General features: G+C 38.8%; 1 protein-coding gene across 1 annotated transcript in view; it reads right to left on the minus strand.

The window, feature by feature from the left end:
• The window catches only part of LOC107751330 (complexin-1), a 53,600-nt gene extending 37,731 nt beyond the window's left edge, over nucleotides 1-15,869 (minus strand). Inside the window, exons 1-2 of the mRNA XM_016567011.1 lie at nucleotides 15,616-15,869; nucleotides 14,503-14,615 (exon numbers count right to left, since the gene is read on the minus strand). Of these exons, the coding sequence (XP_016422497.1) occupies nucleotides 14,503-14,533 (31 nt within the window). The 5' untranslated portion in view covers nucleotides 14,534-14,615; nucleotides 15,616-15,869. The remainder of the gene's footprint in view (nucleotides 1-14,502; nucleotides 14,616-15,615) is intronic.
• Between the last annotated feature and the right edge of the window lie 2,092 nt (nucleotides 15,870-17,961).

A 17,961-nucleotide genomic window follows, 5' to 3' on the forward strand; every position in this document is an offset into this window, starting at 1 on the left:
GTGGTTTTTTATTTGGAAGTAGAACTATAACTATATATTATGTGTATATATATATACAGTATATATATATATATATATATATATATATACAGTATATAAACCTACTATAATTGCTATTAGCAGAATTAGCATAAATACTTCATGCATACACACACACACACACTGCATATATTAATTACACACTACGATATACGAACAAAAATAAGGCAATAATATAGGCTGTAAGGCTATAGGCTATATAAGGCTGTAAATAAGACAGGCATTTAGGCATTAAGCAAAAGTCAGCTGTAAGTGAAGAAGTGTGTTTGGCAGCTTTTGCCCTCCCTGGCTTTCAGTACTGGCTGGATGTATTTGTTTAGATGGAGGTGGTGCTTTCTGGCGGAGCTCTGCAGGGACTCTGTAAATGTTGGTAGGTCAGCAGAGGCCTCTTCAGACGCCCACTACTCCCTTTTTCTCTGACGCCTACCTTCACCACGTGGGTATCGCTCTGAAGGCATACTGAAACACAAGATTTGCTTTGAGACCTTCAACTCAAATGGAGAAAAAAAACTCCTTCAGAAAAGATGCTTTTTTCTATTAAAGTAAACGTAATTGTAGCTTTAATAATTTTTTGACCTATCACCAAATGGAAAAGTTTGATGTTTAACTCCATTTGACTTATTGAAAGTTTTAAAATATTTTAAAAGCTTATGCTTTGAGAAGCATGCAACCTTTTGCAGCCATAGTATTATTGTGAACACAACCCCGTTTGGAAGCCATGGACTCCCTTTTTATATTCCTAACGTTGCTCTCGTGATGAATGGTTTTGCAATGGCGTCACTGTAGGCCATAACTCTCCACCAGTGTCACAGGGACCACAGTGACTGCGTGCTGCACAATTTCATATACAACATTTGTTAAAAGCAAGGCCACTCTCTTTCTCTCTCCTAGAATAGATTTTAGTGGGTGTGTAACACCAGGTTAGGAAGTGGTGAGAGATGCTGAATAGAAAATTTTTATTTCTCTATATGCTTTGGAATTTTACATTAATTTAAAAATCAATTAAAAAAATATTTTCTTAATTAGTGTTTGACTTTTCCAAAATCATACACACACACACACACACACACGCGTGTGTGTATTATAATATTAAGAAAAACTGTCAATGGAGTAAGAAAGGTACAATAATTTAAGGTATATTCTCTGAAAATTCTTTATATTTACTGCAGTTTTGCACAAGCAAAATTGTCTTTTTAAGAGGTATTTTCCCTTTTTTATATATATCTTTTTATTAAAAAAAATTTTGTGATGTAAACATAGAATCATATTTGGAATTTCTACTGTTTTAGTATTTCATGGACAAGATTTTTTCAAGTCGTTTGAACATCTGCCCACAAACATGAAGCCAAAAATAGCTGGCAGTGATCAAAACGTACTGTAGACACTCGCCTTTGTTCTGTTCAGCCCTTCTCCTTTTAGCCACTTAAGGCACAGAACATTTATTACAACTTTCACAAGAGGGGGAAGGAATTTCCCTGTGACAGATGGTAAATGACATAGCCTGCTGTCTGCATCAGTGGAAGCTGGGGTAATGCTGGGATCCAGTTCTGTCTGAAACCACTGAGAGTATCACGCTTTTGTTTCTATATGTGCTGGTGACATTTTATATACTCTAGTTGACCGTAAAGGCGAAGTGTGTAATTATTCTCATGTGAAAGTGCTTTTTTCTTAGATTAATGTGCAGTGACAACTATAAGTAAACCATTGGTAGGTTGACTTCCTGAAGTGTGTAAAAACTTGTGGCGCTGTCAAAACATGTGTTTCTGACATGTCAGCTTCTGGCTCAGCCAAGAGAACGTAGGAGTATTTGGGAAACCTGTTTGAAAACAATCATTATTTTAGAATTTAAGTTTGGTTTGTGGCACACAAATCATAAAAGTTACCTGTAAGGTCCATAGTGACACATATGAGAGGGCATTTGAAAAAATAAGGTATGAAGATTTGTCATGTGAATATGACTATTAATGTATATACTACCATTCAGTAGTTTGAGATTGTGTATATATATATATATATATATATATACATACATACATACATTAATTTAAGATATATATTTTCTGAAAAGTCTTAATATTTTATGCAGTTTTGCTGCTCAAGTAGGTTTTTTAATGAGTATTTCTAAGATTTTTATTTTTATTTTTTTTGCAATGTAAACAAAGATAGTCTTTGGGATTAATATTGCTTTGGTATTTCAGGGACCAGATTTTTTTGAAGTTGTTTGGACTCCATCTGCCAGAAAACATGAAGCCAAAAATACCTAGCAATGACGAAAACGCACTGTAGATACTCGTCTTTGTTTTGTTCAGCCCCTCTCCTTTTAGCCACTCAAGACTCAAGACTCACAAGAGTGACTCCTTCAATCTGACCTGACTAATATTAATACTATAGGCAAATATACCACTGTATTTATTGAAATTTGTGCACTGTATTGCTGTTGTATCAGCTTGAACAAACAGAACCCTAAAAGAACCAAAAGCAACCTGACCAGATCGTATAGAGCGAGAGAGAGAGATAGAGAGAGAGAAAGAGAGAGATTTTCAGAGTTCAAATACAGAAGATTCAACCAAAAAATTCTAATTAATGAGCGTTCACACTTGTAGCATGTTTCTGTATTGTTGATAAAAGGACTGACTCCATCTCTATGGTAATGAGGCCGAAAAAGACATTCCATTAAAGAGTGTGATCTCTGGTGTTATTGTCGGCACAGACCAAATGTCTACCGCCGTTCACACGTACACTCCGTATCAAACACACACACACACACTGACAAATGGTCTAGTAGTTCATCACAAAAGCACCAGACTGCTTAATAGACCTCCACACCAGCTTGTGGGTCATAACTGATGAGATCTGGAGAAAAAGTCGACAGAAAGTAGCGTCTGCAACCGCAGTCACGGAAAGGGAATGGCTTACAACCTTTCCAGGCCTACTGTAGGATTAACTCTGCTAGGGACAGAAAGGTTGCCAGAGTTTCATGCTGGGCCGCGACCGCCATTTTGGACAGCGGTCAAGGGCAAGCGGCGTATCGGCCAAAAGACCTCTGCCCTGTGCCAGCGAGCGATGGAGTTCTCTCGCAGGGATACCGGATAGCAGCTCGGAGACCCAACCGCCAGAGCATGGCATGTCAAGGTTATCTAACAGCTGACGTCGGCAACCTATTTTTTGCTTGCCGAGGTTCCTTTATGTAATTTGCACAAAACATTATGGGTGTTAGGAGTTAACTTTCACTCATTAGTTTGAGATTTTATTTAGAGTCTGTTCAATTCTCAAGAGACATCCTGAGTTTATTGTGTCTGGATTTATTTCTAAACTCGAATATTCCTAATTTAGGTCAGATGTTTTGTAGCTAAAAAAAAGTCTTAAAACAAGGATGTTTTATAGTTTTTGTCACGCCGGCAGACATATAATAATCTTCACTGAGGAGCTCTGGGATACTGAATATAATTGTTCCCTGGGCCGGGCTGTTTTATGACTAAGATTAACCTCACAATGGTATCATGACACTGGATTATTATTAGGCCAACTGCAGGGGGAAAGTAACAGTTGAAGAAAGAGCTTTGAGAGTTGCCTGTAATGAATCAAAGAAATGAAATGTCAAACAGGTTTTAATGGGGCCATTTGGACAACGTTGAGCCACGTCAGTAGGTACTAAATCACTTTTTTCCTTATTTTAACTTTTTTATATCAGGCGAGGCAGTAATGACCATGTGTGCATCGGGAAGAGAGCATTACCTATTTTTTTATGCTGATTCTTATAAAATATTCATTTAGTTCTGATAATCAAATTTCAGTTTATATGTTGAGATGGGGAAATGAGGTGAAAGACGTTAATAGTTTATGACAGTGATATTGATGACCTTTCTAATAATACTGACACCTGCCTGAATCAATAACTGCACAGTACAAAGTGAGAGCTAATTGATTACACTGATGAGCATTTGTTGCTTCTCATTAGTAGCTGGGATGTATAGAATTTTAGACATGATGGACATTCAAATTTTGCAGAAATATGTTGTAGATTTTGTTTTTAAACTGTAAATAAAATTAAAAATGTCAAATCGTTTGACTGAAATGATTCAGTGACTCACTCATCAAGACTGTCACTTATGTTACTAAATTAATCAGTGTTTCTCAAAGAATTGTTTCACGAGTTCACACTTACTGTACATATAATCGGATTGAGTAAATAGTAAGCATATTTGGCGTGCTGCCCTGAGGGAGGGCTCCGAGCCTGAAATATAGCCTGAATCCAGAGAACCCCCACCCCACCCCTCCCCACATTCCTAGTCTGGAATGAGAATAGTTTAATAGTTTAAGATACAGTATGTATATATATATATATATATACATATCATGCTAGTTAATTTGATTATCTTGACGAGATCAATCTGTGCTGAATTGATTATCTGAACTTGCTCCTCCCGAACCTTGTTAATAAAGCATTGATTAAATTAATTATTCAATGACGTTCTCATTTGTTTTCATTCATGAATGATTCTGTGTTTTTGAATTGCTTACTAATGAAGATCATTTCACTTCCATTTTTTCTCCAGTAAAGTGTGCTTGCCGTGTCAAACTGGCAAAGACCTTATGGAGCCCCATGGCATCGTGTAGGACCATCGGCCACTCCAAAGTCATGACTCATCCATTTGTAACACACATGAATGGCTGCAGCTTGACCAGATATCTAACCCGCGGTCATTCTGGGGACAGAGCCCATTTGTGCTGTGTCTGTATGTGAATGTGCGTTCATACGAGTGTGTGTGCAAATGTGTCACCGCATGTGACTTGGCAATTAATGGACATTGATTGTGAATTGATGTGTTGACAAGGTGTCCACATGACATAATTTGCACACAAATGGATCACAATGCCAATTTGATACATGCATTGGTGCATTGCGGATATGTGTGTGTGTGTGTTCGTCATGATGGCAGGTGTTTTCTCTGTGTGGAAATGAAAGGGCCATTGCACACTTGTAGTCCCTGCAGCTCAGAGCCAGAAACCTACAGCCAGAGAACCTGCCCATGTGTCTTAGCATGTGGTCATCTACTGACCCGAAAGAGAGATGGATTGAGATAGTGAGAAAGAGAAAGAAATCGAGAGAGCACTGTGTTCTGCTACGAGGTTTAAGGTCAGGCACGATTCACAGCAATACTGTTTCCTATGCTACTGTATCTACAGGAGGGACAGGAAAACATATTGCATCCGGTCCTGGAGAGCCATTAAAACAGGTGTGAAGGTATGCATGAAGAAAGAAAAGTCTGGTGATGTGTGTGTAGGTTTACTAAGATGTACACCAGTGGTTTTCAAAATTTTTGATGCCATTGACCCCCAAATATGATAATGCCCTTGGGTTGTATAATAATGTGTGTGTGTGTGTGTGTGTGTGTGGCTATATGTATATATATATATACAGTATATATATACAATAGTTCTTTCTGGTCCTCGAATCTGATTGGCTGAGAGCTTTTTCCAGCCATGCGTTATTCTAGTGATAACAGAACTTCAACCATTTCACTGTTTTTATCACTCCGCTTGCAGTATTTCTCACAGCGAGTGTCATGGTGGACACCAAAATTCACTATAATTTTATAAATAATACTGTTGTTGTGTCATGGAATGGAATTTTTAGCAGAGAATGTAGTTGTTTACACTTCAAATATGCGGTTTGTTAATAAAGATAAAGCCTATTTGAAAATTTGCTTCGACGTTTTCGGAGATGTAAGCTCAGCGGCCTGACGCCCTGATGAACCCTCATGGACCCACCGAGAGCAACCTTACCTCGGCCAGTTCTTCTGGAATTTACAGCTGGCTCTGATGTCTCTATAGTGGTTAAACATGAATTTGTTTTGGGCAAATCTAACAGGCAGTCTTTGATCTCTTTTTTCCAGAGCAAATAGTTTTGACTGGCAAAGTCTCATAACGTTATATTTTATATAACTTTAGTGCTGTATATCAGAGCGCTGCCTTTGTACTTTTGACTGAATTTCCTAGCAACTTCTATGATTGTTTATATTTCTATGAAATAAGAAAAACTGTCAATTTCTATTCAATAAACAATATTTTATATAAATAATAGTAGTATTTCATTACTATCAGTATGTGGTATTGAGAAACATTGTGTGTGTTCGTAATAGGGATTTTAGTTACATTATTCCGCAATTAGATGGCAATGTTTTTATGAGTGAGTCAGCAGTAAAGACTTTTAGATTGAAGGAGACTGAATCAGGTTTGTAAACAAGGAAATTATTTTTAGTTTCAACAACACCTTGTAAGACATGCACTGAGCATCAGAAATCACCCTTAACAGTTGAAAGGATAGTACGACAAAGATAACGCTTTCCTCAGCGGACATTCAAACTAATGTTTTATTGTGAATATGAGATTGAGCTGAAGAATGAATGCTGTATAAGATGCAGGTAATCACACTCGCTCAGTCTATCTCTCTCTCATAATACTCGACTCTACATAATACAGTGAGGCCTACAGCCAAATCACAGCCGTGCAGCCATATCGCACTGCTACTTGTGTGATATTGCTCAAATACATATATATTGTCAATATTAAAATATTTAAAATATTAAAATATATTATTTATTTATTAAATTTGATTAAAAAATAAAATCAGCAAAAAACAGAATGTAACACACTGCGAAAATGATTTTTCAAAGTTATAAATAAAACATATTATAAAACAGAGAGATTATTGTCAGACTTTTGGACCCGTTTTGCCCCCATAGTTCTTCCTGTGTTTCCTTATATGGTCTTTTTCCTGTTCTTTTTTAGTTTGATTGCCTTATGATTCCTTGCACCTGAGTTCCTTATTATCCTGTGTATATTAGTTCCTGTCTGTTCCTTAGTCCTTCGTTGGGTCTACTTGTTGTGAATGTCTTCTTTGTGTTCCATGTCTCCTGTTGGATTATTAAAGACTCTCGTTTTGTGAAATCGCCACGTTTCCTCGTTTCCTCGTTCCATGCTCCAGCGTATCGTGACAGAAGACCCGACCGAATACAGTTAACTCTGTGTTTCCATGGATCCCCTCTCCCGTCCGGAATACCTCCTCCTCTTGCTGGAGCAGGGGGAGAGATCGCTCGAGGGCCGTGCTAGACTGTTCCTGGTCCTCGCTGCTCTAACCAGCTACCCGGACGACACGTTCTGTGCATTCTACGACGCCAGTTTGAACATCTCGTGCAGAGTGCTGTTGTCCGAATATGGTCCTCGAGCGAATTTCGCCGCCTTTGTGGAGTGGACACTGGCGAGAAATGGATCTCCGTTCCCTGCCTGTTCCCAGGAGAATCTCGCCAGTTCCACTCCCGACCCAGTGCCCAGCCCACCATCTCCCAGATGTGCGGAGCGCATGCCCGAGCCCACCGCTGACAGAGAGCCATCGCCGCACAAAGCGACAGTGCTGAGGATTGCCACGGAGCCGGAGCTGCAAATGACGTCAGTCAATGTGTGTGAGCCGGCAACAACGCCCGCCACGAGGGAGAAAGCCGCGGACGGTGCGAGCGCTAGGGTTGGGTATCGTTTGGGTTTTTTACGATACCGGTGTCAAATCGATACTTTTTAAAAAACGGTACCGGTGCCTAAACGGTGCCTGAACCGATACTTAAAAAAATTAATAAATACCCAAAATAGGATGGATTGCCTATTATTGAGCGCTATAAACACATTTAATGTCTGTTTCATTCATACTGGACACCAGAGGGCGCCCTCGCGCAGAAACTCAGTCATACAACCTGACCAAATACAGTTACCTCCGTGTGTTCCCTCCGTTTTTTCCTCAGTGTTTTTCGTTTCCGTTGTTTCCATGGATCCCCTCTCCCGTCCGGAGTACCTCATCCTCCTGCTGGAGCAGGGGGAGAGATTGCTCGAGGGCCATACTAGACTGTTCCTGGTCCTCGCTGCTCTAACCAGCTACCCGGACGCTGCGCTCTGTGCGTTCTACGACGCCAGTTTGATCATCTCATGCAGAGCGCTGTTGTCCGAAGATGGTCCTTGAGCGGGACCGCGGGACTGCCATCCTCCAGCGTCGCCGTGGCTGGAGTTTCCCTTGACTCCGCCTCCAGCCTCTAAGCCCCTGACTCCGCCTCAGCCCGTGGACCCGTCGGCTCCACCATGGCTCCTAGCTCCCTCCTCTAGTCCACTAGCTCCGCCAAGCTCCCGCGTCCCTCCGGCTCCGCCTTGGTCTGGTGTCGACCATCCTGCGCCTCGGGACTCCACTCCTTTGGCTTCGCCTCGTCCCTTCGTCCCTCCGGCTCCATCAGGCTCCTTCATCCCCTCGGCTCCTGCTCAGTACTCTGTCACTCCAGCTCCACCGCGGCATCCCAGATCCTCCCCGTCGCCCTGGCTCATCGGCTATAATAATCACGATTCTCATGCTTTTAGACCTGTTTTTTTTTTAACAGAATGAAATATCATGTACATGTTATCTAAGTATTAAGTAATAATGTAAAAGTCAATAAATATTATAATTTCTCATCTCAAACTTTCCGCTGACCCTGTTTGAAAACCCATGCTACCTTGAGGGCAGAATCATCCTCAAAGGTTAGCTAAATATGGCAAAGCATCCCTTTGAGGATGCTTCGTAAATAGTTCATTGGTCATTCTAGATTTTATTGCCCTTCCTCTGCCTGATTTCCTTCACTCACCTTAGAGGCTCACATTACAATTAAAACTTGATGACTGTCAGATTAGTCCATAAGTTTGGCTCTAAGAGCTCTTAAAAGCCCTTTAATCAGTTTAATGTTTGTCTGATTCCAGCTGAAAATCTCAGCTAGCGTATTGATTTCAGCACATTGCATTTACCGTTCTTCTCATTACATGGTTAAGAATCATGCCGGCTGAACGCAAGTGATCAGTCGTTTATAGGTCAACACATAAATCAATAGGCGTCAGCTCTGGTGCTGCATAGAGCTGGGCTTCCTGACGTCACAGGCTTTGATTTCCCTTGTAAATTACACGGAAATATAGATAGACAAATTTCATTATCATTGATGCACATTGTTACTGTGGTCATTTAAAGGTTTGGGTTTTAGTTCATGTCTGTTTGCTTTTAGGTCATCATATGTTAGTGCAAGAACTTTTAAACTGGGGTCTGGGGGTGCAGAAAATTTCAGACATGACAAGGTTAACATTTATAAGATTAAAAGTAACAAATTATGGGATTAAAAATTATGGGGGGAAAATCAATTGTCCCAAAGACCTTCTTGTGTTTAGAATTACTTTCTGCGGATTCAGAACTGTTGAAACACACAGTCCTGAGTGATCAAATCGATTGACTAAACTGATTCAATGACTTTCTCATAAAGACTGTCACTTGTTTTGCTGTTGTAAAAATGTAACCTGCAGAAAGAGTCATATATTGTATGAATATATATTTAAACAATAAAAAGCTTGTCTTTAGTATATTAACACTATAAAAGCCAATTAATTTCACAAAACACATGTTGTTGTTTTTTTAATATCCCCCCTACTGTTTTTCTCACACAGATGGGTCTTTAGGCATGAAAACATAGAGCTGCTTTTTGATTTTAGGAAGAGGATCATCATATTTTGTTGCTTTAGGCATTAAAAAGATGGAAAACCCCATGCTGATGTACTTCTAAATATTGCATATATATTTATATTAATTTATTTATTATTATTTGCAGTTATACACATTTTGCATTACAAAAATCTATTTTTTTGTCCAATAAAATGCTCTTAATAAAAGTAGAATAAGTTTCTTGCAACTTACAACCAAGCTTATTGGCTATTTATAATAAGGGGTGAGCTTTTTGATATGCCCTGCCACCACAGGACAGAAGCTTCAAATGGGAAAACATGACATAAGTAATAGCTTGTTTTCACATGATTAATTTGTTCCGTCATTAAGGTAAAGCAAATTAACCCCTGTGACAGCTGTGCTTTGGTATTACAGCACAGTTTTGCACAGACATCAATTCAATAGAACTCAATTTAGTTCATTTCAGTTGACTTGAAGTTAACTAAATTGGGCATTTGATTAGATTAATCATTTCCGCGACCCACGCTAATGTATGACCCTTTGTCAGAGTGGCCCGGCAGAACCCCACAGGAAGCACGAGAATGTTGATGCTAGTGTGAAGGTGATCTGATTCAGATCCGAACGCCTCAGCGCAGTTGTTAAAATTGGATTCAACTGAGCAGCTTCTGCATATTAATGACAAGAGGTGTTAATTTACCACAAATGTGAGCATCCAAATTAACAAAATTAGATATACAGTGAGGCCTGAAAGCACATTGAAAATCTGCTATTTAAACCTGGAAACAAACTTTAAAAATTAAAGCACAGTCAGGCATGTCGAGCTTATTAACAACGCTGACCAACTCTACTCGAGACTCTCTTTCCACCCCACCGAGCTGCTTTAGCCAGAGAGATGCAAAGAGAGGAGAAAAGGAGGAAGTTATAGCAGGGAAATACTGCAAAAATGTATGTGTATGTCAAGTCAAGTCACCTTTATTTACAGAGCCCTTTATAAAATACAGATTTTTTTTAAGCAGCTTATCGGTAATAAACAGGAAAATAACAGCATCAATAGCTAAATTTTCATCCAGAGTTGAAAATTTAACTTATGCATAAAATTAGAATATCGCATAAAACATTTGCAAATAAAGCAATGTTTCCATCCCATTTTTTCAATTTGAACAAAATTGTCACTTCCTGGGAAACTGGCGTAAAGTATTAATAATAAGAAGTTGCTCTAACCGGGGAAGGCTGTGCCTCTTTTTTCCTCTAAATAAATTATGAAATGCAATAAAAAATGTTGCGTTCGGAGGCAGATGATCTTCAGGAACACAACTGAATGAGACAGTTCTCAGAGGTAATTATACCAAATCATTTCGAGTACATTTTGAGATGGTGTGCAATGAGACTGGTAAGCTGGTTGGTCCAGTGATCCAATCACATGATCTGGCGAGGCAAAATCACATTAAATTTTTGTTGCGCATCAAGGAATTTATTTGGTAAATGTGTTTCCATTGTAGTTTATGCACGTATGTTTTCTTATCAGATCAAAAAATTGTCTACCTCAATTGGAGAGCATATGTTTTTTTATGTGCATTTTATGCAAATCTTGGCATTTCCATCCAGCTTTTTTAATGCAGTATCCCAAACTTTATACAAATCTTGGCATTTCCATCCAGCTTTTTTAATGCAATATCCCAAAATTTGCATTAAAATATGTAGATGGAAGCATAGCTAATGATGCAAACTTCATCAAACATATGAGACAAATTCAAATTCTGTTGTAAAGCAGCTCTAAATAGACAATGGTGTCATTATTCACAAAAAAAAATATTATTCACCAAAGTCAGTTCAGTGTTGGTCCAGTTCAGTTCAACAACAGTCTAAAGTTCATAAATTATGAAACAAGTTTGATGCAGAAGACAATAGTGTCATTATTCAGCTCAATTCAGTTCAAGTTTTGTTCTCATCCAACAGTGTCAGTGCAGTCAATCGATATCACTAAATATTTAGTGTCTTTTAAAACCCAACTAAGCAAGCTAGAAGAAAAGAAAACAAATGTGTGTGGAATTCAGCAAGAAAGTGAGATGAGGAAGTGTGAGAGTGCATGTGTGAATAGGGGTGGCCTCCCATTCTGGTTGCATTCTGGCTGATGCTGCAGGGATGCCCAGGAGATTTCTCTCACATAACCGTGATTAGTCGTACATCCGTGAGCTTTAGTGCCGAACTCTCTCGCCACATGCTGACCCGCTGCCTCTAAATCTCTTACTGAGCCAGACAGGCCCATTATTTCACTTCAGCCTGAGCTTTATTATCTAATGTCGGTCAGAACCGTGTGTGGGGGCCTGTCAAAACGGCTGCTGGCAAATGGAGATTGCCTGTTCCATGATTTACAGGATCAATCAACGGTGGAGACTGCAAGCATACAAAAAAAAATAAAAATTCCCACAGCAGCAGTTTTGAACTGGGCCAGTATAGTAATGCATTTATGGATGCATCTGAATGATGCAATAAAAGCTTTCGAGCAAATGCATACAACCTCTTCCATTTATTTAGTATAACGGGATTGGTTTTCTTTAATGTATCAATTTGCATACTTAATTATGATTGGCCTGGTCTTCCTTGCATATATTTCAATGTTTATTTGATTGTACCTTTCCTTTAGTGTTTAACATAGCTGTTTGAGCATCTGCAAAGTTACAAACCACAAAAGTTCACACCAAAGGGAAACACTCATTGCTTGTAGCCATTCCATTTTTCATTCTTTTTCATGTTATACAATGGCCGCCGAAAAACGTTTTCGTATGGTGGGCAAATAAAGATTGTATAGACTTCTAAAATTGACACCACAGTTACCAAAGATATACTACTATTTAAGCCAAGTCAAGTCACCTTTATTTATATCGTGCTTTATACAATACAAATAGTTTCAAATCAGCTTTGTAGTATGAACTTCATGAAACATGAGAGAAATTCAAATTCTGCTGTAAAGGAGCTCTAATAAAGACAACAGTGTCATTATTCAGCTCAAGTCAGTTCAGTGTTGATACAGTTCAGTTCAATAACTGTATAAAATTCATCAATTAGGAAACAAGCTCAATTCAGCTATGGATAATAATGTCATTATTCAGCTTAAGTCAGTTCACTATTGATTTAATATGGCAAAATTCATCAATTATGAAACAAGCTCAATTCAGCTATGTATAATAATGTCATTGTTCAGCTCAAGTCAGTTCACTATTGATTCTATATTGCAAACTTCATCAATTATGAAACGAAACGTTTACAGCTGCTCATGAAACCTCGGGAGCTAAAACCCAAATATGGTAAGCTGACCAATCAGAACAGTCTGGCCTTTTTTAGAAAGATGCGTTTTAAAGGCATACGTTTTGAAACAGGGTGTTTCAGGGTGTTTCAGGGTGTATAGCATGAGAAAAACAATGTGTTTTTGAACTTTAAATCATGTAAATGTATTCTAGCAGACTCCAAAAACGAATTTATGAACTTGCATAATATGGATACTTTAACCATTTATGACTGATTATTGTGTGCAGCCTACTGAAAACAAGACGCACCATGAGAGTGATCATCATTTGCGAAGAGCCGAAGCCTGAAACTAAGCTAACCTAAAACTTATTCTCTTGCTGCCTTGCAAGCACTGGTAATTCCTGCAGGAAATGCAAATCTAGTTATAGGCGACTTGAAATCTTTAAAAACATAATTATCCAAAAACATCTGAAGCCAGGATCAATTTATCTTAGGCACGCACTGATACTCTTAGAAAAGGACATGAGAGGACATGAGAGGAAAGTTGGGAGTAAACATGAAGCTGGGGACCAGACTCTCTTCTCAAGGATGAAATCCCTTTTGGTACAGCTCGGTGGATTTCACTCATTTTCTTTATCGATGGAGCAAGTGGACTAGGGCAGGACCCTCATGGGCTGCTTTCCCCGGCAGCTGGTTAATGAAACAGGTCGTACGCCACCTTTTTATAGCACATCCCTGCTAATCAACTGCCGCAGTCCTGCTCTCGTGACATCCCTCAAGACTGGACTGTCAATCTCAGTCTTGATGGGGCTAAGTGCTTTGACGAGCGGAAGTCCGTACAGAGTGAGACAGATAAAATCCTCATTACGGATTCAAAGGAGATTAATGGAACACATTAAGATGGCGTTTTGTTTGGATATTTAATGCCAATATTTATGGAATTGTTATTATTTTGATTAGGCACAGCAGAGCACATTGTCAATAGTCAATTCTGGTGTGTCTGGATATAATATATGTCTTGCAAAAATAATTAAAATGGAAATAATAATAATGAACAAAAAGATCATTAAAAACGTTATAGAGAATAAAATAAATAGAGAAAAACATCTGAATTGGCTTCCAACTAGAAAACAAACCCCCTTGTCATGAAAACAACAGAGAGCTGCGGCAGATTTTGAAATGCGCAAAGACTCACGACCTCGGTTTGTGACCAAATACCATACCAACAGATCAAGTGCTTTCTAATCCATCACAATATTATCTTAGACCTCACGATTTTACTTAGAAGATATGCTACGCAAGACTAAGATAGATAGGAAAACACTACTACAAAGCAAAAAAAACCAAAAAAACAACTCTTGGTTCACTTTCCATGTGTATGTAAATACAGAGCAGTGCATGACATATATGCCAAGCGAAAGGTAATACATAGGCAGACTGAACATAATGGTATTGCTGTGCAAGCTTACTGCATGAATGTATAGTTTCTGCTCTAAGTCTATTATCTCTCTCTCTCTCTCTCTCTCTCTCTCTCTCTGTGTGTGTGTGTCTGTAGGGTTGGTGTAGGGCAATAGAAAATATGGTTTGTGCAGTATAAAAACCATTACGCCTATGGAATGTCCCCACAATTCACAAAAACAAACCTGAGTGTGTGTGTGTGTGTGTGTGTGAGAGAGAGAGAAACGGGACAGTCTGAAACTTACCTCCCAACGCTTGCTTCATAACAAAATTCATGATGATGGCTTTTTATTCCTGCCTTCTTCAACGAAATATTACATTCAGGTTAAGCTTTTCAAGTAGTTCCTTGTCGCCAGATCTACAATGTGAAACAGACAATTACTTAATAGCAAAAACGTAGTTTGTATAAACAGCTATTCCCTGTAAAAAAAGAAGTGGATGTGAGCAGTTTTTCCCGAAGAAGCTATTTTCTGACTTGACCCGTAAAAATAGTTCATTTGAGTATGTGTGTGATTTTGTAATATTAAATAATGTGTTTGACTGGATCAAAAACTTTGTAGGTGTCACAGATGAAGGCATTTTTAGGTTATATGACAAAACATTACTAAAGACTAAATAATAGTGAATGCATGGCATACGCAATACTATCCAGCCGATCAGTTCACAAGATGCGACATATGAAGGACAGTAAAGGTCAATATACCTCGCATACAGTTCACAGAAAGTGCAGAGTTGTAAAATTACCACGGACATTACATTGTAATTAGTGTCTTAACGGTGCCTGCAAGTAACTTAACCTTCACTAGAAAAAATAGCGTTAATGACATGCTCTGGGACAAGCATACATCGTGTACATTTGAAGTAAATCTGCAGGGAGCGTTTGTTCTTCTCGAGGGCAATGGCAATATTACATTGCAACCTGAATATAAAATAACATTTGAGGGGACAAAAATCGTATTGTGATGATCGTTTCGCATTGTTGGAATAGATTATATTACAGTACAGGGCATGACTGGATCCCTTAATCTGTCTGTAAACTTTCCCTCATCCATCCGAATCAAACCCACACGCTAATAGTCCGAATGTACCGAAACGTTGGCTGATGAATGAGTCCGGGTAAATCTCGTACGCTGCTGTGCTCTTAGTGTCTTCTTACGCCTATAAATGCCTTAAAATGACCCGCTTTAGTATTTACTCCCGATCCCGATAGGTGCCGAAAACAAAATCTCTTCCTCGTTCATTGAGGCTGATTTCAGCACCATTGCTGGCGGACAGCTCCCGCTCAATCCCACATAGAGCAAAAGCCAAACGCTCGCGTTCCACACACACTCGCACACACACATAAAGGTCGTAATTACCTGCACGGCGATTGCAGATGTCTCGAGAAGCTGATTAACTCCTCAGAAATTAAAGTTGAGCAGTAATGATACAGCGAGGCTTTAACTGCAGGTTCCTAACATCTCTGGTTTCCAGGCAAAAGAAGGACGTCCTTGTTTCTCGTGCTTAGAGAGGCAGTGTGAGTGTCTGTGAGGGGAACTGCAGCTGCCGCTGATAAAGGCACTCACTGAATCACATGGAGAGCTCCCATATGAAGCGTCCCATGTTCTGAGCGATCATTTTTTAACGACTGTGGCTGCCGTGGGCAGGTGTCCTGCTACACATTCCCGTTATATGCTTGTGCAATCCCAGCGCTAGGGGATGAGCTTATTTAAAGCACCTTGCCTTGGAATGCAAAGGTCTTGTCGCATATAATAAATGGGACATGCATGAAAGGTTACTTATATAGGCTGCGGTGCAATGCTTTTAGTGTTACAGTACGGTATGATTGAACGATTAAGCCTCCGTTTGCTTGGCCTCACCTCGATTCGTCCTTGAAAGCTGTTGGATGCGACTCTGCATGCGTTTTCCTGACAAAGCATGATTTCAAAAAGTGTGGCCGATATGTTTACCCGTGAGCGTGATGAGTGCTTGTAAAGTGGTACAGATGTGCTTTGGGTTTCAGTTAGCAGGTTAATTGTTGTGTGCAATTAAAGAATCTTTAGTGAAACCATCTAAGCCACCAAATCCAGGACTGGATGCATTAAAACAGGTCAAATCTGCTACTGTGTGCAGCATTTGCAAGATATTCCCTATTAGAGTATACTATATTAATAGTTCATTTAGCTTATTTAGGTCTACAAATACCTGTAGAAATAAAAACTATCCAATTGTAAATTGTATATCCACACACACGTCTTTGTTTCTTTCTAATTTGTTGTGAAAATTATTTCAACACCACATTTTTTTAGTATAGCAACTGAAAATATAAATGTTTTGTTCATCTAATGAACTTACAAATTTTTGTCAAGGCAATTAAAGATTCTTTAGTATCTAGCCATGCAAGGAGCTACAAACGCTATGTTTGATTTTCAAAGCCCACTACATGACATGGCATTATTGCCTCTTAAAGGTGATGCGATTTCAAGTTTTCATTTCTCTTTGGAGTGTTACAAGCTCTTGGTGCATAAAGAAGATCTGTAAAGTTGCAAAGACTAAAGTCTCAAATCCAAAGAGATATTCTTTATAAAAGTTAAGAGTCAACCACGCCTACCTAAAACGCCTCGTTCTAACATGCCCCCACATATCTACAGTTGGCCAATCAGAGCAGACTGCGCTTGTCGGAAGGAGGGGGCTTTGTTGAAAACGACGTGTTTGAGAGAGGCGGGGCATAGAGGACATACAATAATGTACAGTATTTGAAAAATAATGTGTTTTTTGAACATTAAAGCATGTCAACATATTCTGTTACACCAAATACACAAAATAATGATCTTTAAAATAGCATCATATGACCCCTTTAAAACTAGATGCAAACATATTTTTCTAATATATTAAATATATTAAACCCCAAAGTTGCAATGAGATGCATATGACACACAAATCTCAAACACAGTGAGATCAACAAATGTTAATTCAGTACTCTGAACCTTTTGACGGCACTGACAACAGCAGCAGCATAAATTAAGCCAGCAAAATATATATATTGAATGCAACATATATCTGACAAATTTGTTACTATTTATTTTAATTTTAATTTTTTTGCAAACAGCATTATATATAGACATATAATGTTGCTTGGAACAAAAATACACATTTTTGAATGGCCATCGATATAAAAAAGATGCTGTTTGGGTACAAATGTTGTGCTTCTAGCATCTACCAGCAGGGACTGAAATATTTGAGACCACATATAATAGACTTGGCATGCTTTGTCAAATTCAGTGATTAGTTTTCCCTTAAAAGTGCTTATTGCATCAGTCCGATGCCTTGTAAACATAACTTCACTTCCAGACTGGTACTCTCCAATTTCCCGCCAACTAGATTGAAGCTGCTGATCTTTGGGTATGGCTTGCCAGATTTGTTTGCATCATACAGTCAGGAGACAAACAGTGGGTGTCCGTGGGTCTCTGCATAGCTACAGAAGAAAAGTATTTCATTTACTTGATGCAACCCGAGAACATGTGAAGTGGGTGAAGCTTTATCCAAACTAAAAAGGTTGAGAAAAAAAAAATAAAGCACTGACTGGTAGATCAGTCACACTGCTTTTTGTGTCTTGATGTGACAAGAAAGAAAATCCATTTTGTTTATCTAATCTTGTGTGTGTATGCAAACAAAATACTTCAAGTGTTAAGTAGGCGGACATGATTTTGAAATTACCATTAATA

The sequence above is a fragment of the Sinocyclocheilus rhinocerous genome, unplaced genomic scaffold (assembly GCF_001515625.1).
Source record: "Sinocyclocheilus rhinocerous isolate Xijiao unplaced genomic scaffold, SAMN03320098_v1.1 scaffold1233, whole genome shotgun sequence".
Lineage (NCBI taxonomy): Eukaryota > Metazoa > Chordata > Actinopteri > Cypriniformes > Cyprinidae > Sinocyclocheilus > Sinocyclocheilus rhinocerous.